At 41.4% G+C, this 25,556-nt stretch overlaps 1 protein-coding gene across 3 annotated transcripts in view; it reads left to right on the top strand.

Moving 5' to 3' along the window:
• LOC131364523 (von Willebrand factor A domain-containing protein 5A-like) overlaps nucleotides 1-23,860 on the top strand; it is a 35,167-nt gene extending 11,307 nt beyond the window's left edge. For 2 of the 3 annotated variants that reach the window (XM_058407707.1, XM_058407706.1), the window contains 3 exons: nucleotides 86-237; nucleotides 2,284-2,407; nucleotides 3,704-4,226. In XM_058407707.1, coding sequence (XP_058263690.1) covers nucleotides 86-237; nucleotides 2,284-2,407; nucleotides 3,704-3,789 — 362 coding nt within the window. In that variant the 3' untranslated portion in view covers nucleotides 3,790-4,226. Of the gene's footprint in view, nucleotides 1-85; nucleotides 238-2,283; nucleotides 2,408-2,622; nucleotides 4,227-22,181; nucleotides 22,220-22,575 lie in introns of those variants that run through there. The other variant, XM_058407708.1, reaches the window with a different exon arrangement.
• The last annotated feature ends 1,696 nt before the right edge of the window (nucleotides 23,861-25,556 follow it).

The following is a 25,556-nucleotide window of genomic DNA, read 5'->3' as shown; positions in this document are numbered from 1 at the left end:
GAGTGTGTGTGTATGTATGTAAGAGTGTGTGTGTGTTTATGCTAGGTTTTGTGTTATATAAATATGTGTTTATATACCTATACAGCTGTCTCTGTAGAAACGTCAGAGACTCCAAAGGACCCATTGATGCAGCTCATCTCCCTCCAGAAGGCTTCAGGTTGCTGGGAAATTGAGTCTACACTTGCTGAGGTGTTTGGGAAGACAGAAAAAGAGCTGATCAAGCAAATTCCTGCACAGGTATATACGCATTAAATGTCTGTGTAACGTGTGACCCCAAAGGAAATTTACCCTTAAAGCCTAAATTATTACTGTTTTTACTGTAATAATTTTAAATAAATTAAATAATTATTACTAATTAGCAGTAACTAATAGAGTGATTCCAAATTCCATTTTAGGAAAAGAAACAATGCTTTAAAGGAAATAAATTGTATCCAAGGTAGGGCTGCACAATTAATCGATTTCGATTACGTAATCGTTCAACGCTGCGAATACAAAATAATCTACTTACATTATTCTGTGTGCTTAAGGGGTGTTTATTGCATGTTACGTTGTGAGGGGCGAATAAAGATTTTTAATAGGCCTAATAGTCTGTAGGTGTGTCCTTATCAACGCCATAATTATCCACTTGCACATGTCTATCTTGCGAACATTAATTTTATTTTTAGTATAACGTTATTTATACCATGCATATTTTTCCTTTTTAATTTTTTTTTATTTAAAGAAACCAAAGCAATGCAAAGCAATGTATAGTTGACATTTGAGTCTTAAATAAAATAAGTTTTTCAGGAAGAATGTTTTCAGCTTTTTCAACATTTTTATATAAAATATGGCATACAGTTGCTTCAAACAATGGTATAAAGCTATTCAAAACACCATTTAATTATAAATTGTGATAATCGTAATTAATAATCGCAATTACAATTTCAAGGGAATAAGCACATTACCCTGCTGAAAGAGGCCACAGCCATCAAGGAATACAGTTTCCATGAAAGGAATGCTTAGGTAGGTGGTACGTGTCAAAGTAACATCCACACAATTGGCAGGGCCCAAAGCATGACACTGCCTCCTCTAGCTTGCCTTCTTCCCATAGTGCACCAATGAGCCTTGGCCACCCACAACCCCATTGCCGGTTCACTACTTTTCCTTCCTTGGACCAATTTTGATAGATACTGACCACTGCAGACCGGGAACACCTCACAAGAGCTGCAGTTTTGGAGATGCTCTGATCCCAATCATTTAGTGATCACAATTTGGCCCTTGTCAAACTCGCTCAAATCCTTAAGCTTGCCCATTTTTCCTGCTTCTAACACATCAACTTTGAGGACAAAATGTTCACTTGTTGCCTAATATATCCCACCCACTAACTTGTGCCCTGATGAGGAGATAATCAGTGTTATTCACTTCACCTGGCAGTGGTCATAATGTTATTGCTGATCGGTGTACATACTATGTGTGTGTGTTTGTGTGTAAATCCCAATTATATGAATGATTATTTAAGGTCATTCTTAAATATAGATATATAGATGCACTGTCCATTTTATTACAAACATCTGTACATCTGCACATTACTCCAGTTATTCAATCTACTTAGATAACTTCTAATCTAATGCTGTGTGACTGTAATCGTGACATGAATGCTGTCATCTGGCTGGTTTGAGTACTCCAGAATCTGCTGGTCTCCTGGGATTTTCACACATAAGTCTCTATAGTTTATACAAAATGGTGCAAAAGAGAGTGAGGAGAGGATGACCAGACCAGTCTGAGCTGACAGGAAGTCTATATTAACTCAAATTAGCACTCTTTACAACCATGGTGAGCAGAAAAGTGGATGACAACAGCAGAAGACCACATCAGGTCCCTCTCCTGTCTGCCAGGAACAGGAACCTGGGGCTATTGTGGGTACAAGCTCATCAGAACTTTTACTTTTTTACATTTACTTTTTTTTACATATATAATCTTCAACTGTCCAATTTGGGTGAGTCTGTGCTCATGAGAGCCTGATAAGAGTCTTGTTCTGGGTTAATAGCTGTGAAAACCCAATGTAGTCTTCTGCTGTTGTAGCTCATCCACCTCAAAGTTTGATATTTTGTGCATGCTGAGATGCTTTTCTGCTCACCACCATTGTACAAAGTGATTATTTGAGTTACTATATCCTTGCAGTTTAAACAAACCCAGCCATTTCCTCTGACCTCTCTAATCAGCAAGGTGTTTCACACACAGACCTGGCCCTATGTATGGTGTTGGTGAGTGTATGTAAGATACCTGTTTGTTTTTTGTGTGCAGGTGAAGCCAGATGTCTGGGCTACACTTTTGGCTCTGATTTGGTTGCATGGCTTTAAGATCGATGCACAGGTTGAGTGGCAATTTTTGGCCATGAAAGCGGTGGCATGGATCCGCAGTCAGAAAGGTAAATTCTTCATTTCAACATCAGTTACATAACTGTTATATAAATCAATTAAACAAAGTAATTTTTCACTTTTTACTGACCGAAAAAGTCTACATTTTGATGAAGCAGTTTTTTGAATAAGGGAAATCAAATCAGCAGAATGTGAAAATATTTAACACTAACATCTTTACATTGTCTTGCTGTCATGATGATGATGATGATGGTGTTTGTTTCAGTGGTCAACCAGTCAGAGTGTGTACAGGCAGGAAACGCTCTGCTGGGCTGTCAGGTTAAAGAAGATGCTCTTGGACTCTGAAGACTTTACACTGTATCTTCCCACGACAGCCATAAAAATCCCCCTTCATTTATTTTAAAAGAGCTTTACTTTCATTAGCCTGCTTTTACATATATGATGAAATCCATACAATTAGTAGCATGCCAATAAAAAAATAACTAGAAACTTGATTTTTCTGTAATGTAAACAAACACATACAGTCCTCTAAAAACATATTGCAACAGCAAGGCAGGTTTTATTGTTTTTGCTATAGACTGAATACCTTTGGATTTAAGACCAAATAATGAATGAGACAGTAGGTCAGAATAACAATTTTCAATCCCTGTTATGTCCATCTACATTTAATTTAGAACATGCCAATTTTTGTCTACTGTTGGTTTGAGCCTTTGATTACTTCATTTGTTGTTAAACCATATGGAGTTGCCCTGCCCATTGCAGCTTCTGGGAAGGCTTTCAACAAGGTTTAGGAGTGTGTTTATGGGAATCTTTGACCATTAGAAGTGCTTGTGAGGTCAGGCACTGATGTTGGATGAGATGGCCTGGTTCGTAATCTCCACTCTAATTCATCCCAAAGGTCAGGTTGTCAGGTTGGTTTCAGTCAGGTTCCTCCACACCAAACTCGCTCATCCATGTCCTTATGGCCCTTGCTTCATGCACAGCATGGAATTAGTAGTGAGGAAATTTCACGAATGGACCTGTTGGAAAGGTGACCATGCTTGAATTCACTGAGCTCCTGAGAGCATCAAATTCTTTCAAAAATGTTTGTAGAAGCAGTCTGCATGCCTAGGTGCTTGATTTTATGGAAGTGTGGAAAGTATGGAAGTATGGCCATGGAAGTGATTGGACCACAATATATACACAATATAGTGTATTTTAAATCTGAGAATAGAGAGAAATGGATCCAAGCCATTGACTATAGCAAATACAACAATTTGGAATGTGCTGAAAAACAGCAGCCTGACTGAAACATTGTGAGAGTTATGAAGAAAAACCGAAAAAATGACAGTGATATCTGCCCACAGGGCAGGTGCGACATGTATCACAATGTTACCATGGGGGCAGAAATATAAAGGCATACCAAAAGATGCAAACCTCTCATCAGCAGTAGGAATCCGAAGGCCAGATTGAAATTCACAAAGAAGTACAGAGATGAGCCACAAAAGTTCTGGAACCAAGATGAACCAAAGTGACTGAAAGGTCAGCACCAATTCTTTTCTTTAAAAAGAAAAATCAGTTAAAATACAACAGTGGCATTCTATTTGTTTGTAAAATCTTTCTTTTAGTTCAGGTTTTAGTTTCCATGTCTCAATGTCTAAAATTTATAATAATAGTTAATGACAACAACAATAGTGAGATGAGGGAGTGATTGGAGGAAGAGGGCTGGGCTTTTACTATATAATTTACTGATATTTATCTTCTAGCTTAAATTCTGTACTTTTGCTTTACTTAAATCTCACTTTTGAAGTGCTTATTGTGAGACATCTTTTATAGCTGACTGATATACTCTGTTAGTTGGTAATCAATTTAATAAAAGGTATCTATGCAGTTGTGTTTGTAATATCCATTTATTCACTTCAATGCCAGGGTCCTTCTGTTTATAACATTTGTGTCCTCCCCATGTTTAATTCTTCAAATTGTTTTTCACAAATTGGCAGTTAAGGGGTAACTCCTAGAAAAAATATGTTAGGATTGGGATCATTTTTAAAGATTATGAATAAAGAAGTAAAATTAAAGCATGCTAAAGCTCTGCAGTTGTGAACAAAACATTATAATGTTATAGTAATTCACTTATCAACCACTATATAGGTCTGCTAAAATAAATAATAAGTGTGCAGTGCCAGAAGTAAGTGTGATAAGCCTACATTATAAAATTCCATCTCAGGGTTCTCCTAGCAGGCTTATACTCACTGTCCACTTTATAAGAAACACCTGAACACCAGCAGATTCAACAAATGTTGAAACTCAAACGTACATGTATCTCTTTAAAACCCAGTTGTTTTGGGTTCAGTGATTTTGTCAATGACAAAAAACAAAATAAATTATGACAGGAATGTAAATGTAAGTCATGTACTGCAGTTCTGTATACAGAACATATACATATACCGGTCAATCAGTGTATGGGGTGGGAGTAAATTATGGGGTGTGGTTGAATTTGGAAATGACATCAGTTACAGTTTACACAATACTAGTTATGCATGTATGGACAGAGAATATTGCCTGTATGCCTTTTTATGCACGTTGGCACACCTTACGTGATGCCAGTGAAGAGCAGATGATCCATGATATTTAAAATACTTTTTTTTTTTAAATTCATTTTTGTTGCATTACATACAAAGAAAAATCTCTCTCTCTCTCTCTCTCATCCACAAACATTTATGATTAAATGACTGTTGCATTACAACAAATTATACAGGGCATATCAATGTTAAATGAATGCACTTAGTTATACACTGATTAAGACACATGATTTATTGTGGGAATTTAAAATGCCTTTGAGGTGCAGAAAAGAGAACACAGTCACTTCATCTCTGTACAACTGAAAACCTGCGATTTGGAGAAAAAGGGGAACTAAGTAAAAAGAACTGAAGTGTGTGGGACGAGTCATCTATGCTATATCTTAATAATAATGTAATGTAATATGTAATGTATAATGTAATCAAAAATAGGCATTGCGGATCTTTCTGACTCTTTTGGCTTTCCATAATTGAAGCGCTCTGCTTTTTATCGTCAAAAACAAGAAACTCCTGTAAGAGGCCAGGCAGCGGTCCAGCGTTTCCGCAAAACCGCCTCAGGATTTTTACGGAGAAAATTCACGTTAACCGCTTTAATTGCACCTGCTGCAGGCGTCAAGTGACGGGAAACTGTAGGAGGTTTTTCTCTTGAACTTTCTGTTCGGTGTCAATGTTTATTTGTGGTTTGTGTGTGTGTGAGATACTCAGCAATTCCTCTTTAATTAAAAATCCTCTTCCCACATAACTGTATGCTGCATCAGCTATAGATAGTCAAAATGACAATAAGAGCTTCTTCACTTGAAACTCCACAGTTCACAAGCACTTTTTTTTTTAACTTTACTCAGATGTTTGTCCTTTCCAGATTGCTAGTTTTTTCTTTCCAAGAAAAATCACAAGTAAGAGTTTTTTGCAGATTAGGACATGAAAGTCTCCATTGTTCCACTGTTTCTCAACCCACTGCCCTTCTCTAGCCAATCAGTAAATTGGCGTCAGTGTTTGAACCTGTCTTGAGCAAGTGATATTTAATTAATACGCTTAAAGCTTCTTCTATGTTTGGCTATTGTAGTATCGTGTCAAACCTCCTGTTATTATGCTATAGAGTATTTTAATGAACTGGACAAGTGTATCATTATACAATCATTAGCACCATAGCATAGCGTTATTGTTGCTCAAACAGTAGAGTAGTGTGCTAGCAGCACTAAGCTCATGTGTTCAGTTTCATCATGATGAAATGTAAAAAAAAAAGAGAGTACTTTGAAGAGCTGATGAATGAGGAAAATGAGAGGGGGGAAAAGAGTAGAAGGGGTGAACTCTGTGGAACAGAAAGTAGATAAGATTAGAAAGTCAGGAAGGCTTTGAAGAGGATGAAATTGGAAAGGCAGTTGGTCCTGACGACATCCTGGTGGAGGTGTCTAGGAGAGGCAGCAGTGGAATTTTTAACTAGTTTGTTTAACAGGGTTTTAGACAGTGAGAAGATGCCTGAGGAATGGAAAAGAAGTGTATTAGAGCATGTAGTGTATTACTGACATAAAGAGTTGCAGCAACTATAGGGGGATAAAGTTGATGAGCCCTACAACGAAGCTATGGGAAAGAGTAGTGGAACCTAGGTTAAGGAAGGTAGTGGAAATTTGTGAGCAGCAGAATGGCTTCATGCCCAGAAAGAGCACAACAGATGCAATTTTTACTCTGAGAATGTTGATGGAAAAGTATAGGGATGGTCAGAGAGAGTTGCACTGTGTGTTTGTAGACTTGGAGAAAGCGTATGACAGGGTGCCAAGAGAAGAGCTGTGGTACTGTATGAGGAAGTCAGGAGTAGCAGAGAAGTATGTCAGAGTGGTGCAGGACATGTATGAGAGGAGCAGGACAGTGGTGAGGTGTGCTGTAGGTCAGACAGAGGAGTTCAAAGTGGAGGTGGGACTGCATCAGGGATCGGCTCTGAGCCCCTTCCTGATTGCTATGCTGATGGACCAGTTGTCACAGGAGGTCAGACAGGAGTCTCCTTGGACAATGATGTTTGCAGATGACATTGTGATCTGTAGTGAGAGCAGGGAGCAGGTGGAGGAAAACCTGAAGCGTTGGAGATTTGCGCTGGAGAGAAGAGGAATGAAAGTCAGTCGTATTAAGACTGAGTACATGTGTGTGACTGAAAGGGAGGGAAGTGAAAAAGTAAGATTACAGGGTGAAGAGGTAAAGAAGGTACAGGAGTTTAAGTACTTGTGGTCAATAGTCTAGAGTAAGGTGGGAAAGAGGAGAAGTAGTGAGCGCAGGCAGGTTGGAATGGGTGGAGAAAGGTTTCGGGAGTCCTGTGTGATAGAAAAATATCAGCATGAATCAAAGGGAAGGAGTCAGAGACAGTGTCACCGAGGAAGAGACAGGAGTCAGAGCTGGAGGTAGCAGAGCTAAAGATGTTGAGGTTCTCTTTGGGAGTGACAAGGTTGGACAGGATTAGGATCGAGTACATCAGGGGGACAGCTCATGTTGGACGTTTGGGGGACAAAGTTATGGAGGACAGACTAAGATGGTTTGGACATGTTCAGAGGAGGGAGAGTGACTATATTGGTAGGAGAATGTTGGACATGGAGCTGCCAGGCAGGAGGCAAAGAGGAAGGCCAAAAAGGAGGTATATGGGTGTAATAAATGAGGATATGAAGTGTCGGAACTCAGAGCCCCCTCCGAGTGGACATATCACAGGGTGGAATTTTTAGATTGTGTCTATTTCTCTTAGCTTTCCATAATCTTACCCAATTAACTCAATAAACTGTAAAAACTTAGCCAAAATAAAGGAGATCTCCATGCAGTGCCTCCAAGGTTGACATCATATTGCAGCATGCCACACACTGGAATTGTCACAAGTCCAGATAGATCTTCCCCTGCTTATCACGTTTCAGCTGTCCACATGGAAGAGTCGTCCATTCATGGTGGCAGTGTGTGCATCGCCTACACTGAAGGGCTGCACTCTGGCTCTGCGAGGTTGCCATGGATCCTGTACACAACATATATATACACACAACAGAGAGAAAAGACAACAAAGAGGAAAAGACACAAAAAATGACACATAACAGCACTTTTAACTCTTTTAGCAATAATACGCTATATTGTCCAGCAGGGGACAGTCAGATTCTTGCTTCAGCCTTTCATCATCCCCGTTTTCATTTGCAGTGTCCTTAATGTCAGGGTCACTCATGTTCTGCATATGGAGCTGCATATACTGCCCAAAAAGAGAGTGTACAATCTTGTCCAATAGGGCACATAAGCATGGTAATCCGCAACAAACAATGAGTGCAATGACTAGTAGTACAATTAAAATAGTTGTTCCGATACGTATAAGTCCAGCCAACCAGTCAGTGGAAAACAGCCAGTCAAGCCAGTCTGGGTCTGAGGAAGCATTATTAGAGACCATTTCATCCCGAGCTGCTTTCATCCGCGACAACAGCGTGTCCAGTGGGCCTGCAGGTCCAGTATGCAGAGGGATAATGATACAACAATCAGTCCCTATCATCTCACACACTCCCTGATCGGGTCCGCATATCATGTCTATGGCAAAACGATTCTGTACGGTCATGAGGGTCGTTGCATGGAGTTGTTCCGATACCAATTTTAATGCCTCGATGGTGTGGTTAATAAAACACTGCTGGTTGTACCAAATATAGTTGATCCATGCCGTATTTCGATGTATCTGCACTACTGGAAGCAAGATATTCAAGGCCGTAGACGAGTCTCTACGAAGGGCTAAATGTTCGTTGGGAACTCCGACTGGTATCCCTTCCCAATTTATATAAATATTTGTGTCCGGGCCCCATTTCGGGAGTATTGAGGAATTTGTTACCTGCAAGTGCTTTTTCCGATACGAGCCTGGAGAACCAGTACGGGTGAATACACTTCTAGCAACTGTGTCTGAAAGATCACGCTTGGGGCGGTGTAAATGTACAGGTTCGAACATGGATGTGAGGTACGAATCATTAAGGGCGATTACTGTGAGCCGTCCTTCCAGTACCACTGGGGCACACAGCCCATGCCATAATCTGGGTAGGATTTGTAGGACTTCCGTACCTCCACAATACCAAAAGATGTCTGCAACGGGTAATGTTCCCAGATGTAAGCTTGGGATTTTCAATTGGACTGTTATGCCAGGTTCACATCCATACTCTGACACATTGCAGGTTGGCATCACATTAACTATAGGGTGTGCTGCTTCCATTATTTTATCACACAATGATTTTGGTAACTCTCCTACATACTCTGTACCTCTAGAACGAATGCATAGTGGAAACAGTTCAAGAAGGTATGAGCGCGCATGTATGCTATCAGTTGCCTGAGTGGCAACAGGGTGATAAGTGCAAGAGGAGCTTAATTTGTGCATCCAGTCTGCACCATGAGTCCTGGCTACAGACCCTAGCAGACATACTGCAGGACATAAATAGCTTTCATTGTATGGTAGGTTAGAACATTCTTGGATTCCCCTTGTAGGCATCACAAGCAGAGGGCTATGCATACGGTTATGGCATACCATACATGTGCTGTCAGTAACAGTCTTGCGTGCTGCGTTGTGTAACCATTGGCGGTACAGGTTCTGTGGAGATTTGGAACCATTTGTACTGTTGTACCGCATGATCTTTGTGATGCTAACATAATCTTTTGCATCTTCTGTGTTCTGGCTCAATTTTCCTATGATCATATCACAAGGTGTACTGATTCCACAGTTCTTAGGAATCCTTACCCCAAAGTCAATCCCAGCCTGGCAGATTTCTGTGTATGGGTGCCCCGCAGGCACAAACACATGAGCCTTATAGTCATCTAAAAGTATGGTCTTCTGAAGATTACGCTTAGAAGTAAAATTCCCAAAGATACTGTAATACCAGAGCGGATGAACTATTCTACAGTTCGCCTCTTTTGGTTTTCCTGCTATAACCACACTGCTTGTTGGACTGCTTGCATTGTGATGACTATGGGGCGTACTTCAGCCGTCACCGTATAATTTGTTATTATACTAATTATTTTTTGCCCACTCAATAGGATCCACATTCAATGGTGACTTGGGACAATGGTGACTTTTGTTATGTATTAAGAGTACATAACAAACAACGTTTCATTAGTGGGTATCATGTTTGCTTTTAAAGCATGTCCTATCAGTCCTATCGCACACTTCAGGTGATCCTGGACAGCAGTCTGAGTCTTCTCCTTTGTCAGATCCAGTGTGCGCTGTTGTCCTCGGTACACTGTACAACCTTCAATAGTTGCCTGGCCATAACCTATGTCTCTCCTGTACCGTGAATTAGCTAGTTTTGCAGAGTGCCGTTGTTTCCCTTGGGTCAGTGTGGGGTGTGAATTATTAGCTAGTATTGCCTGAGTTGAGTTTGTCAGTGTCATGTTTGCCGACATCATAGCCGTGTGGCCAATTGCTGCAAGCATCCAAACTATCCCTATGTATATGCTAATTAGTACCGCTGCCGTAGTGCAGTGGTGCAGCTTCAGCGTTTGTTCGCGGCCTGCTACCATGACCCTCATTCTGACTCTTTTGTACTGTCCTGGGCTATGTCTGCTAAAGTCAGTGTTGTTAGATCTGATGCATCAAATGCTTGGGACGGTCTGTACCCTGATGGACCTGGTCTGGGTTCGTCTGACAAGCCTTCTATCCTTTCAGGTTCTCTTAAAAATTGGTGCACTGTTGGTTCAAAGTCGGGAATAGGTGAACTCAGGATCTCTCCTGATTGCCCCTCGATATTTGGGCCTGACTCTAAGGTCTGGGACTCTGCTTTCTGCTGTGCTTTCTTCCCCTTTCTCCGTGTATTGTATGCTGGTGCCTCTGGATGTTCTACGTCTTCTGGGTCAGTGTCTTCCTCTGAGTGAACAAGCTGCACCAGCTTTGGGCGTGAGTCTCTCCACTTTGGTCCTTTCCCTGCAGCTCTACAACAATGATTCAAGTGATACCAGTGTTCTCTACCTTCAACCTTGACCGCCATTGGCATTGCCAATACTACCTTGAATGGTCCCTCTCTCCTTGGTTGGCGCCAATGTTTCCTTTTGAACACTTTGATATACACGTAGTCTCCGGGCTCCACCTGACGAAGTTCTTCCTTCTCTACCCTCACACCATGCGTGGCTTCACAGACCTGTGAATACAGAGTTCTATGTATTTGGGTTAGGTGTCTTACATAGCTTGACATTTCGCCTTCTAGTTGTTCCAGCAATGGGCCCTTGTAAGGCCCCCGAATGAAGGCTACTGGCATTGGCCGTCCCGTAAGCATTTCATGTGGTGTCAAGTGAGTGTTTCTGTTTTGAGAACACATTTTCATCAGTTCTAACAGCAATGCTTGTACCCAATTTAGCTTGGTGCTCGCATAGATCTTAGCTATTTTCTCTTTCAGCACTCCATTAGCTCTTTCTACAATCCCCTGAGACTGTGGGTGGTACACACAGCCTAGACGGTGTTTCAGGCATAAGGCCTCTGCCATAGCTCTCATTACTTTGTCCACAAAGTGGGGACCATTGTCTGAGCTCAGCTGATCTGGGATGCCAAAGTGAGGGATCACTTCCCTACACAGGAACTTAACCACTGTCTTGGCGTCATTTTTGGCCGTAGCTTGCGCCTCTACCCATCGGCTGAACCGATCTATCACTACCAGAATATACCTCTTTCCTTCCTTTCTTTCTGTGGTTCCCATATCCACAAAATCTATTACTAGGTGTCTGAATGGTCCCATGCGTTCTGGTATGTGGCTGATAGGTGCCGTGAAATGTTTTCTGACATTGCGTACTGCGCAAAGTTCACACGATCGCAGGAATTTGTCCACCATACTCGCTAAGTATGGAGACCACCAGTTCTCTCGAATTGTTTCAATAATTTTCCTGCGATCACAATGATCTATTCCATGTGCCTCTTTAATCAGCATTGGAAGAAAACTTAGTGGGGCCACAAACACTCCGTCACAACTTCTCCATGTCCTAGACTTGGGATCTAACACTGCTCCCCGTTTCTTCCACAACTCTCTTTCCTCTGCTGAGGCAGACTCTTGGAAAGCCCTGACATCACCTATTGTGACCTGCATCTGCCCGTCATCATCCGGCTCTCCTGCTTGCATCATTACCATGACACATGCTTTGCCTACTGCTGCCTTTTTAGCTGCCTCGTCAGCTACTGCATTTCTTCGGCTGACCCATTCCCCATCTGATTTGTGAGCTCTACATTTTACGATTGCCAATTCTTTAGGGAGCATCATTGCTCCTAACAGCTCCGAAATTGCCGGCCCGTGTACAATGGCTGATCCATCTGCCCTCTGGAAACCTCTTTGTGCCCAAATTGGTCCAAACACGTGACACACTCCATAAGCATAGGCCGAATCAGTGTATATTGTACATGTCTTGCCTGCCCCCAGTTTGCAAGCTGCTGTTAGTGCTTTTATTTCTGCCAATTGGGCAGAGCACGGTTGTGGCACTGCCACAGTCTCCACTGTGTTAAATACTCCTGCTTGGTCATCATATTGAATTACTGTGTAGCCAGCTCTGTTTCCCTCATTACTGCGATAGCATGATCCATCCACAAAGAGGATACACTGAGCAACAAGCAGTGGTTGTGCTTCTAAGTCTGACATGGCTTTTAAGTATTTTTCTGTAACTTCAGCACACTCATGCGGGGCTCCTTCCTCTGGGAGCACCAGCCTATCTGCAGGATTTATAGTGCGGCATTTCTCAATTGTTAGTTCAGGGGCTGACAGAATGACATCATAACCTGTTTTTCGAGCATTGGTTATCACAAATTTTTTGACTAGTCAGCAGTGCATGCAAGGCATGGGATGTGTACAGGGTCACTGGATGCCCCATTGTGATTGATGATGCCTTTTGATAGGCAAATGCCGCAGCTGCTAATCCTTGATAGCATGGTGGCATGCCCTTCTCCACACTATCAAGCGCTGTACTAAAGTACGCTACTGGTCTCTTCCCCACGCCATCTTGTTCCTGTGCTAACACTGCTGAGGCTAACAGTGCTGTTCTTTCAGACACATACAAATAGAATGGTTTACCATAGTCTGGACATGCCAATGCAGGTGCAGATGACAAGGCAGTTTTTAGCATATCAAATGCCGCTTTTGCTTCCTCTGTCCATGTTAATGTGGTACTAGACTTTGTTTGGTCTGCTGCTTTCATTATGTCTCTAAGTGGCTGCATTCTCATAGCAAAATCACAAATCCACGGTCTGCTAAAACCCGCCAATCCCAAGAATGATAGCATCTGCTGGACAGTTTGAGGTCTGGGAGCTTTTCGGATTGTTTCTACATGTTCTGGTGAGATTTTTCGTGTAGTGCCTTCGAGCACTCTACCTAAGTATTCTAAAACTTGCACTGAATCTTGTACACATTGTTCTTTGGCTTGACTGCAGATCAGCAGATCATCCACATACTGCAATATTGTGCTGGACACATCCAAATTAGTCAAATCTAATTTTGCCAGAACTTGGTTGAAAACTGATGGGCTTTCACAATAGCCTTGTGGCAGTCTGGTGTACGTATACTGCTGTCCACCATAGGTAAAAGTACAACAGGAACTGTGAATCTGGGTGTAATGGAACACTAAAGAATGCTGAGCACAGATCAATTACTGTGTACCATTTTGTTCCTTCTGGAATGTTAGACAAAAGGGTGTGTGGATCTGGGACTACTGGATTTTCTGCTATCACCACACTGTTTACTGGTTGTAGGTCATGGACTAGTCTCCATTTGTCTGAATTTGGTTTTCTGACCGGAAAGATGGGGGTGTTGCACTGACTTTTTGTTAGGACCAAACCTCCTGCTTGGGTTAGTCCCTCAATCATTGCTTTTATCCCTACTATTGCTTCTTTTGACAAGGGATACTGTTTCTGATATGGCAACCGTGCTCCTGGTTTAAGCTATATCTTAACTAAACCTGCTGACTTTACCAGTCTGACATCTGTCTGATGTTTGGTCCATAATTGGTCAGGTACTTGTGCTAATGCTTCCTCCCTTTCTTTCTCTGTGTGCTCCTGCTCTTCTGCCCATTGGGGCAGTTGTTTCATCTTGCTCTTCTCTATTCTCAAATTCTCAGCCTTGCTTATCAGTACAGTCTGTGGCCTTACCTCATCTATCGCTACCTGCTCTATTCTAAGAAACTTTTTATCTGGGGACACACTGACTCCCTGTCCTACCTGTGTCCACTGTATCCCCTGACTTGCTTCCCTCACCATTGGTTCTTATTCTTTTGATTCAAAACCTTGCCCAATCAGCAGGGAGACATGAGGAGCAGCATCAGGAATCTGGTACCACTGTTCAAGTTGTGACGGCAGTTGAACTGTTGCAGCTACCCCTTGCGGTCCTACAATTAAGTTTATAGTCTTCAGAGTGTACTGTGTTTTTGCCACTCATTCGTCCCACATGGCCTCATATTCTTCATTTTGTCCTTCCTCATCATACATCATTGTGCAATGCCATGGTTCTCTGCTTTCTTGACAATCTGGCCTCATTCTGATAAACCAGGATTAACACTGTGTGTACAGATCCCTTATCCCACTGTGCATGTTGTTTAGTTCCAACCAATACACCTTGTCCATTGTACATAGTTTAAGTTTCGTCTCCAACATGACATACTGTTGAATTAGATGCTCTGGGAGCTCTACCCATACTCCTCTTTCTCCGCAATGTATTTTAGCTCCTAACTTACATCTCTTCCAAGTAGATTTGCTGGAGTTTCTGGGGAGAACAGTAATGGTGCTTGCACTGTCGCCTCTTGTATATTCAGCTCTTGAGGCTCAGTAAAGCGTAAAGTCTGTGTTTTCCCTGAGAAGCCTACTGTTTTTTACTGCTTTACTGGAGAGGGGGAGCTTTGAGCCTTCTTTACCTATACTTGTAAATATTGCACCTGTTTCGATTAAGAATGATGAATGAATTTGTCTTCCCACTATTACTGAGACAGTGGGTTCTTGAGCGGGGTGCAGAGAGGTGGTACACTGCACGAGCTCCCCCTCTGGCTTCTCTGGGCCTCCTCAAATGCTTCCCCCATGGGGCCTGCTCCCGAGTTTGCTCCTTGGGCCCTTGGGGGCACCATTTCCTGTTGATAGGCATATGGACAGTCTCGTTTCAGATGACTGGGGTCTTGACATACCCAACATCCTCTTCCTCCTTGATTCATTGGAGCTCTTCCTCTCAAAGGTTGCTGAAATGCTCCTCCTCCTCGACCACGCCCCCATCCCTGACCCCATCCTCGATTCTGGGGTGGGTATTGTTGAAATGGGGGGTACATTACTAGTGGTGGAGGCACATAGTAAGCAGGTTGCAGTTGTTGCGGAGGGATCATTTGTGTAGTTTGCGTCATGGCTGCTGGCTGTGGCACCGGAGGTGCAGGTTGAGCTGCAGGGGGCGCTGCTGGTTGTGCCACTAGCACCGCTGCCTGCTTTGCTACGTTTTTCTCCTCTTTCTTCCTTTCCATACTTTCTTGTTTGTTGCGGGCCAATTCACTCAGCTGAGCCTTGTGGAGCTGCATCACCAGGCTTTCAGCTGCTTTCTTTGCTTCTCTTTCTCTCCGCCTGTGTAGCTCCACATAATGTATTACATTAGCCTTGAAGGTGGGCCAAGCCATTGCAGCCAGTCCCACTACTGTGTCCAGTTGGTCCTGGACTTCCACCAGAAGAGCTTTCTTCACCATCATACGAAACAGGGTTTGGCTTGCCACTGTTTCATCCCATGCTCCTCCCATCTCTTCTCTCCATGCCTTGTGTCTACATTGTGAAAAATTTCAATCATTTTGGCCTTACCCAATGACTGATACAAAAGACTGATACAAACTGGGCCAGTACCTGTCCCATTGTTTGCTCCTCAAACCGTGTGATCCATTTTTGAGCTCCTTCACAGATACTTGGCAGTCTGCCAATTAATCCCGTTAGGTCCATGAATGACCATGGGACATAGGCCACATCATTTCCTTTTATTATCACTGGCATCTGGGACGCCTCCACCTGCTGCTCATTGATTTGGTTACCCCTTACTTCTGCATCGTCTTCTGGAGGCCCCTCCTCCACTTCTTCTGCACCTTGTTTCTGTGCAGTAGATCTCAATTCCATAGTCAAAGGCGGCACTGATTTCTTCTTTTCTCCTCTCCTCATACCTTGCTTTGTAGTTCTCTCATTGTCTGTCTGGATTCGTCCATTTTTTGCTCCAGATTACAGCATGCTTCCCTTATTTCTTGCTTGAGATGGGCCAGCTCGTCTTCACTTCCTCTCATTCTTATCCGACTCAGCTCTGCCATCTCCCCTTGTGAGTGCTCTAGTCCATGCACTTTCTGCAATATTTGCCAACGCAGACTTTTATTCTCTGTTGCATATATTTCCATCCTTTCCAGTCTCTTCTTTGTGTCTTCTAGTTCTTCTTCTACATGTGTTTGTGTCCGCCCCTTCAGTTCTTCCATTGTTAAGCGGCTGTCTTCCATTCTTTCCTCCATTTTTTCCATCCGTTTACTTATTTCTCGGAACTCGCCATCTCTTTTTCCTTTCGTTGATGGCATTAGTCTCACTTTCCCTGCTATGTGATACTCTTCCTCTTCTTCTACTTCCGCTGCATTTTCCTCCTCCCTGCACTTGCCTTGTTTTCCCCTCTGAGGTGCGGGGTGGAGCCCTTCTTTCTGCGTGAGTTTCACTTCTTCATCTTCCTCACTTTGAGCAGATGCTTTCACTTGCTTTCCCACCTTCATCCTGCCATTCGCCCGGGTCATTCCTCCTTAAAGGCTCGCTCTCTTCGCTATTTACTCCTGATGGTGGACCTCTTTCCCATGTATGTCTGGGTGTGGGCGTGCTTGTTTTGCCTTCCTGTCCCAGCCACTCCATCTTTCCTTTGTACTTTCCTTTCTCCAGATTCATCTGATACTCTTTCCAAATGTCAGTTTCCGTCCCCATTCTTCTATATGGCTCTAGATCCCATGCCAGACTTTCCTCACTTCCTTCCGGGCTTCCTTCCTTCCCCTCTGGCCTGAAATGGATCTGCTCCTGCTCTCGCTCTCGCACACTGAAATTACAACCTGGGCCTGTCGGGGCTCTGTGGATGCCACCAATGCACGTAATAATGGGCCCAACACTTGAGGTCTCCAGAGTTTCTTAAGCTGTTCCACCCAATTTATTTCAGGAAATTGTTGACACAATGTGTGTAACCTATCAAACACCGTCAATGCCCACAATTTATCACAGATCTGCTGTTCTGTTTGTCTTTTTTCAACCACGTCTCTGTAAGTTCTTTCGTCCCAAAAATGTGTTCTTAGTCCCTTTGTTTCTATTGCCAAATCTGCCATACACCACACCCACTGCTATTCTCTCTACCCTTTCACTTTCAGTTCTCGCCTCAACTCTCCTCCTGTGTGATGGGGCTTTCCCCTGTGTCTATGTGTGTGTGTATGCGCTGCTTCTGTGAGTGTGTGTCTGCTGAGGTTACTTACCCCTCCTCTCTTGTATTTTCACAGCTTCTGCTTACAACAGTATTTGTAATAACAGATCTGTATAACAGTACCATTAATCACCTATCCATCCACACCACTACTCCAACTCCTGCTTCTATTTCTCCTAACACAATTCCCAAACACACACACCCGCTGCGAGCAGCAATCCTTCCTCCATTAACAGCACATCCCCAACAAAGGCATATCACAACATTTCACAATAACATATTAATAACACTTTAACACTTTAACACATTTCCTCGGGTCCAACCCTGCATCTGAAAACTTTTCCCGTTTTCTGCAGTGACACACCGACCTCAGGTCCAACCCTGCATTCCCGAAAACTAACTATACTGTTTTCCACAGTGACTCACCAACATCCCTACCATGCAGACCTGTTTTCCATATACAACAGTGGTATCTAGGGACAAATATTCCACCTGCGCAGGAATTTTCTCATATTCCACCTGCCTCAACCGGCAGGAATTTTTACCATACCACCTGCATTACCCTGCAGGAATATTTTCACTTGTGCCACCTGCTTTAACCTGCAGGAATTTTCTTGCACACACTTATTCACTTATGAAACCTTAAAACCTCAAAAAAACAAAAAACAAAAACGTCTCTCTGCCCGTTCTCATCTGCCTTTTCCACCCTCTAGTTCTTGGCGTGAGGCCAACTGCCTGCGCCTTCCCCAGGGCCACTCTACTCAGGCTACAGATACAGATTCAACACAGACTTTGAATATAACAAGTGTCTGCTTACCTTTCTGTTTTGATGCCGGCAATCTGCAGCCCGTAGTAGTTGCGGTCCTAGCTCAGGTTTTCGGACTCACGTCAGCCTCTCCACGCAAGTTCCCGGGTTTCAGCACCAATAAATATGTCGGAACTCAGAGCCCCCTCCGAGTGGACATATCACACGCTGGAATTTTTAGATTGTGTCTATTTCTCTTAGCTTTCCATAATCTTACCCAATGAACTCAATAAACTGTAAAAACTTAGCCAAAATAAAGAAGATCTCAGTCAGCAGGTTTCTTTATTCAGCCATGCAGTCAACAACATGCATTTCTGAAGAGAGCAGCTGGTCTGAAAACCCCGAAAAGTTCCCCTCTACTTATACCTCAGGCGCCCCATGGCGCCTCCTTTTCTCTAATTTAAATATTTCCAGCAATTTCCCATTATATTCAGTGTATGGCTACTTTAATCCCTCCTTCCTTAATTTACATACGTTTTACCATTTCCCATTATTTTCTTATTTGTCCCGATACCGCCCCTAATTTAATACAATCCTCCCCTCGATGACATCAATTTTCCCCCTCTCCAGTTCCCCTTATTTTTAGGCTAAGTCAACAATTTTTAGGAAAAAAAAATAGCGCTTACTTTTAAGCGCCACTTCCTCATCGACTTCATTTGACCGCCACCTCCTAAGTTGCTTCCTCAGATCATCCTGACCTCGCACGTTGCCCTCCACAACAATGTGTAAGTATCCTGATCTCTTCCTCTATGTCATTCTGACTTTTCTCTACCTGCTTGATCTAAGTTTTATTTTTATTTTTTAAAATAAGCCTTGCCATTATGCTGGCTCATATCCTTCCCTCTTTTCATCGCTGTTGGTTACTGGTATTCCAATGCTATTGTCTCCCCTAGCCGCCTACCACTGTCATGTCACAGTAACCTGGCCTACTCCCCACACTGTTTTCCTCTTGCCTTAGTGCATGCTCTCTCTTGTTGATTACATAGTCACGCAATATGCACTTCACTCATCTCTTCCCATTTCCCATTCTTCCTTCTAGCTCAGTCATCTTCCGGAGAGGTTCCAGGAGTGCTCTGCGACGCTATCGCCAGTATCAGCTGTCTTGCCTGGCCATTGAGCTTACTGGTTTCCTGGAACACCTATCTGAATCCACTATTCCTGAGTCTCCTCACCTCGCTCACCACATTATGAGAGATACCGTCTCTCTTGATCAGAGCACCGAATTTCACCCCACAACCTGTGATCAGTCTACTCAGACGTTCTACTGGCATTGGACATGCACCACCTCTCAAGGCGTCCAGACTGAGGATTTCCCTGTTGAGATCTCCTCTGATGATTCTTCCTCTGACTCCTCTTCACCTCCTAGTTCCCCTGACGTTCCCCAACGTTCTCCTGGATTTGCGCCTTTGCCTTACAGTATTCACGATATTCCCCAACCTTCTCCTGTCTATTCGCCTCCAGTTTCTCCCACTGATTACTCTCCAACTTCTCCTCAGGAACCTGAGGTCCCGTCTTCTACAACTGACCCTCCGGTCCCACTGATCCCACTGGATAGGCTGACTGACTGAGCTGTAACTCCTAATGTTCTAATAAATTTCTCTTTTCTATTTCCAGTCTCAGTGTGGTTATTACGCTAGCACGCTACTATTAATAATTCTGCATGATTATTATAAAGACTATGATTATCATAAAGGTTATACCTGATTATTATAGACTTGTATTAATCAAAGCCAACTACTTAATTAATGGCTAAATAATCTTGATAGATACACACTACTTTTAGGCAGAATATTGCTAAGTCAGAACTTAGAGCATTAAATACATTATTTTTTAAGCTACTTTTAAAGCTAGGTATATAATTCAAAGCTGGGTATATTATTTTTCTCCGACAGAAGCTAGTGGGTGTAAGTGTTGGGGATGCAGAAGATAGGGATAGGTGGAGAGAGACGATTCGCTGTGGCGACCCCTATAGGGAAAAGCCAAAAGAAGAAGAAGGAGAAGAAGAAGAAGAAGAATAGATAAATATGAGTTACCAAAATCAGAATTTTTCAGATTTTTACAAGTTAGTTGTTTCTTCAAAAAGAATACAACTTTGAAATATCTCCATTTGAAAGAATGCTTTTTCAAACAACTGGGAGAACATCAATTAGCCTTTTCTGTAACACTTTATGAACTCTATGAATAGCACTGATTTACAGAATATTTGGAAAAAGTGGGAAAAGGAACTATCAATTCTGATTGATGAGGATGTTTGGGATGAAATCTGGGAGCGTGCTAAGGAAATATCAGTCCGTAACTGTGCGAGAGCAATTCAGATGAAGATACTGCACAGACTACATATATCCCCTAATAATTTTGTTTTAAATGTAAGACCAAAATTGTCACTCTGACTCACTGTTTATGGTCATGGCATTTGATACAGGGTTTCCGGTGTAACATACTTTGTGAAATGCAAAAGATTTTGTGTTTGGATCTAGATTTAAACCCTTTCTCACTGTTACTATGATTGCCGGACAGTAAGGTAACTTCTGTGGATAACAAAAGGCTCTTTAATGTCATGACGTTTTCGGCACAGAAAAATATTCTTTTGCAGTGGACCTCTGATAAAGCCCACTCTGTGAAGGGCTGAAATAAAATGTTAATGGAGCTTTGGAATACCTTACATGTATAATTCATTCTAAGACAGACCTTTTCCACAAAGTATGGGAACCATTTCTACATTATTTGGACCCTGGCATTGCCAATATTATGCTGTGTGCATTTCATGGATGAAAAGTTTTGTACTTCTGTACGATGAGAACTTCTGACAATATGTTGAAATTTAGACTTTTGAGCTGTTTTTCTCTCTACTTTGCTTGTTCTTTCTTTTCTTAAGCTCCAAATGAATGGATGTTGTTGATGTTTTTGTCTATTGTGATATGAAATTTGTTAACTAATCAGCATTTAGTTTAACTCAAATATGATGTTAACTGAAATATAACTTAAATCTTTTTCACAAGATTGCAACAGAATGTTATAGGCGTCATATAAAGATGTTCTACTATAATGATGGATTTTCTGCATTTGTCAGTACTATTCCATGGAGATGAATCCACTAATACATGTAAAATGGTGTCATCTCACTGATTTTTGGTTGTCTACATTTAGCTACAAAAAGCTTAAATGCTGAAATGGAATCCTGGTTAGATGGTGTCCTCAGGAATCGGATGAGAGCCAGCTGCAAACAAACTGCCTTCTGTTAAACATCACAAATCTCTATAAATCACTTTGGCCATGGTGTTCATGGTACTCATTTTAAACCCTAACAAGTAGGGCAAGCAGTATGCAAGCCTACGCATGTCCAGTTCTCCATTAAAGATACATACATGATGTAATACATGAGCCAAATGTCCAGATGTTGTATACCACATCTTCATGTACATTTTATTTAAATATTTATTTTAAGAAGGGCCTTAATTCTAAAGAGGCTGTGGTTGGTATAAAACAGAAAATAAGTTATTGATGTGAGTTGTTCCCATAGCCTTCATTACCTCATGTTTAATGTAACCAATACAACATTTTGAAGATCAGTAAAGTAAAGTATTTTATACAAAAAAAGTCACCTGTTGTTAGCTGCTGCCAGTTGCATCACGATCTTTTTTCCATCCACAAACAAGACGTTTTGATTGTGAATGTTGGCCAGCAGAGTCTGAATTCAGAGTGGACTTTACCTGCACAATAACAGCAGCTACACAGAGGTTTTACTAGCAGCAGACACCTGGCGGAGAGCAGGCACCTTAATGCTGATGGCAGCTAAGAAAAAGGGAAAAGCTTAGTGCATGTTAAACATGAATAACACCATTACAACGTTAAACTGTGAAAGGATTGTACCTAATAAAGGGTACCTCCACCTCCTCTGGGGCCTCCTCACTCTCCTGCAAGCCAAATGAGCAACAAATCATTAAAATTCATACAGTAAATTTTACACCCTCCCATATAGGGGAATAGCAGCATATGTGAATACACATCAGTTCTGAAACCCAAAATTACCTTAGAGTCAGGCTGATTCTGTGCTTCATTGTGGGGAGACTGAATATCTTTCTTCTCCCAGGTGCAGGTGTCCAGCTGACCATCTGCAGCAACATGAAGGTACGTGCAGGTCACCTTCTTAAAGGTTTGCTGCTAATTTAATGGAAATAAATAAAAATATTGACACTGCAGAAAGGTAAATGAGCAAAATTACAAGAAATTGATTTCCATAACTTTTTTTGATTTCCAGATACGCTTTTAAGAGAACAATTTAAACTGAACGCAATTAGTCACTGCAATTAACATGTAAAGTATTGTGATGCCACAATGAATAATCCCTTACCTGAATGCCAGTGTAGCAGTCCTCGGTGCTGGTTTCATAAGGGAATCCCTGCAAATGTTAATCAGCTAAAACTCAAGATCTACTTCACAAAAACGCTCATCTAATAATCATTCTTGTCAATTCTCTTCCTCAGAGTAAATAAGTCTCTAATTACCAGGTGATTCAAGTAGCGCATCTTGGTGATATTGAACCAGCAGACCCGACTCTCCAGAACCCTTCTCATTCAGAGGAAGTATCTCCGGATGTCCACTGACTAGTAACAGAGAAACAAAGCTGAACATTAGAACTTAATACCCCAGACTGGGAGCTGAAGAAGTCAGAAGAGAGGTATTGAAGACAGGCGCTATCCAACTCTCCAGCACTGAGAGTCTGTGAAAGGTAGAGCACCGAGATCGTACATGCTTCTTGTCTTAGCAGTTTTATACGAACACATCTAACATTCTGTCCTTTTATTCATAAAAAAAGAAAAATCCAGTGATTATTTTTACTAAATGAATGGAAGGTTTGTTTACCAGAATGTCAGCTGAAGGCTCACTGTGGGATGTGTTTTGAAGGCAGTTGAAGGTATTGCTCAACAACCTTAAAGCAAACAAACACAATGAGTCACTGCACTTAACAACATTTTGTAACTCCGCAATGAATAATCCTTTACCTATATGCCAGGGAGATAAAGGAGGTAAAGTCTGGAAACTTTGTTTTTTCTCTAATCTTCAACTGTCCCATTTAGGTGTGTCTGTATCCATGAGAGCCTCATAAGATTCCTGTTCTGGGCTAATAGCTATGAAAACCCAATGTGGTCTTCTCCTGTTGTAGCTCATCCACTTCAAAGTTTGATATTTTGTGCATGCTGAGATGCTTTTCTGCTCCCCACTATTGAACAGAGTGATTATTTGAGTTACTGTGTCCTTGCAGCCATTTCCTCTGACCTCTCTTATCAGTAAGGTGTTTCACCCACAGAGGTGTGTAAGCCATAGAGACTGCTAAAAATCCAGAAAAAAAATCCAGGAGAAACCAGACCTTAACCTACTTAAGCATGCATATAACTTCCTGTAGAGGAGACTGAAGTGAGAAACCCCCTGAAACAAACAACCATGAAAGAAGCTGTGGTACACGGCAGGAAAAACATCACAAAAAAAGAATGCAACAGTTTGGTTGTGTCAAGGGCTATGCAACCAAATATTAAGTGTTATTTAGTTTAATTATTTTAAGAATTCTGTTCTTATACTTTTTCTCACATAATAATCGGGTGGTCTACATCTGTTCTTGATGTTTAACACATCTAGGAGAAAGAGGGCTGGGCTTTTACTATATATTTTACTTTTATTTTATCTGCTAGCTAAAATTCTGTACTTTTGCTTTACTTAAATCTCACTTTTGATTTTATTGTGAGACATCTTTTATAACTAACTGATATACTCTGTTAGTTGGTAATCAACTTAATAAAAGGTATCTATGCAGTTGTGTTTGTAATATCTATTTATTCACTTCAATGCCAGGGTCCTTCTTTTCATAACGTTTGTGTCCTCTCCATGTTTAATTCTTCAAGTAGTTCACAAATTGCCAAATTTAGGAGTAAGTCCCAGGAAATAGGTATGGTCATTCAAATATTAGGATTTGGATAATTTTATTTCATTAAGGATTATGAATAAAGAAATAAAATTAAAGCATGAAAATATAAAGCTCTGCAGTTGTGAGCAAAACATATTATAATGTTCTAGTAATTCACTTCTTATCAACTACTATGTAAGTCTGCTTATATAAACAAACAAACAAACAAACAAACAAATAAATAAATAAACAGAGTTCTCCTACCAAATTATGACATGAATGCAAATTTAAGTCATGTACTGCAGTTCTGTATACAGAACATATACAGAAACCTGTCAGTCAGTGTATGGGGTGGGAGTAAACTGTGGGGCGTGGAAATGACATCATTTACAGTTTACACAATACTAGTTATGTATGTATGGACAAGGAATATTGCATGTACAACCCCTGGCAAAAAGTACGGAATCACCACTCTTGGAAGATGTTCATTCAATTGTTTAATTGTGTAGAAAAAATCAAAGACATGCCACAAAACTATTTTCAGTTAACATTCCAACCTTCTGGCTTTATGAAACACTTACAAAAATTGAAAAGAAAGAAAATTCTAGTCAATTGCAACTGTTTTTACAGATCAAGCAGAGGAAAAAAATATGGAATCACTCAATTCTGAGGAAAATATTATGGAATCACCATGTACTTTGCAGTTCTAAAACAAACACCTGTATCCGATTACACCTGCTAATTAGTCTGCAGTTAAAAAAGAGTGCTTGCACACCTTAGTGAGCTGATGAACCAAGCTGATCAACATAAATCATGGCTCCAACACGAGAGATGTCAGTTGAAACAAAGGAGAGGATTATAAAACTTCTTGAAGAAGGTAAATCTTCACGGAATGTTGCAAAAGATGTTGGTTGTTCCCAGTCAGCTGTGTCTAAAATCTGGACCAAGTATAAATCAAATGGGAAAGTTGTAAAAGGGAAGTGTACTAGTAGACCAAGGAAGACATCAAAGTGTCAAGATAGAAAACTTAAAGCAATATGCCTTGAAAACAGAAAATGCACAACAAAACAAATGAGGAACAAATGGGCAGAAAGTGGAGTCAATGTCTGTGACCGAACTGTAAGAAATCGCCTAAAAGAAATGGGATTTACATACAGAAAAGCCAAACGAAAACCATCATTAACATCTAAACAGAAAAAAACAAGGTTTCATTGGGCTAAAGAAAAGCAATCATGGACTGTGGATGACTGGATGAGATTGATATTCAGTGATGAATCACAAATCTGCATTGGGCAGGGTGATGATGCTGGAACTTTTGTTTGGTGCCGTTCCAATGAAATTTATAAAGACAACTGTATGAAAAAAACTTCCACAATCATTAATGATATGGGGTTGTATGTCAGGTAAAGGTATGGGAGAGATGACAGTCATTACATCCTCAATAAATGCACAAGTTTATATTGAGATTTTGGACACTTTTCTTATTCCATCAAAGGAGGAATTGGTGATGATGAAATCATATATCAGGATGATAATGCATCATGCCATAGGGCAAAAGCTGTAAAT

The sequence above is a fragment of the Hemibagrus wyckioides genome, linkage group LG14 (assembly GCF_019097595.1).
Source record: "Hemibagrus wyckioides isolate EC202008001 linkage group LG14, SWU_Hwy_1.0, whole genome shotgun sequence".
Taxonomy (NCBI): Eukaryota; Metazoa; Chordata; class Actinopteri; order Siluriformes; family Bagridae; genus Hemibagrus; species Hemibagrus wyckioides.
This window is presented reverse-complemented; position numbering and strand designations above follow the sequence as displayed.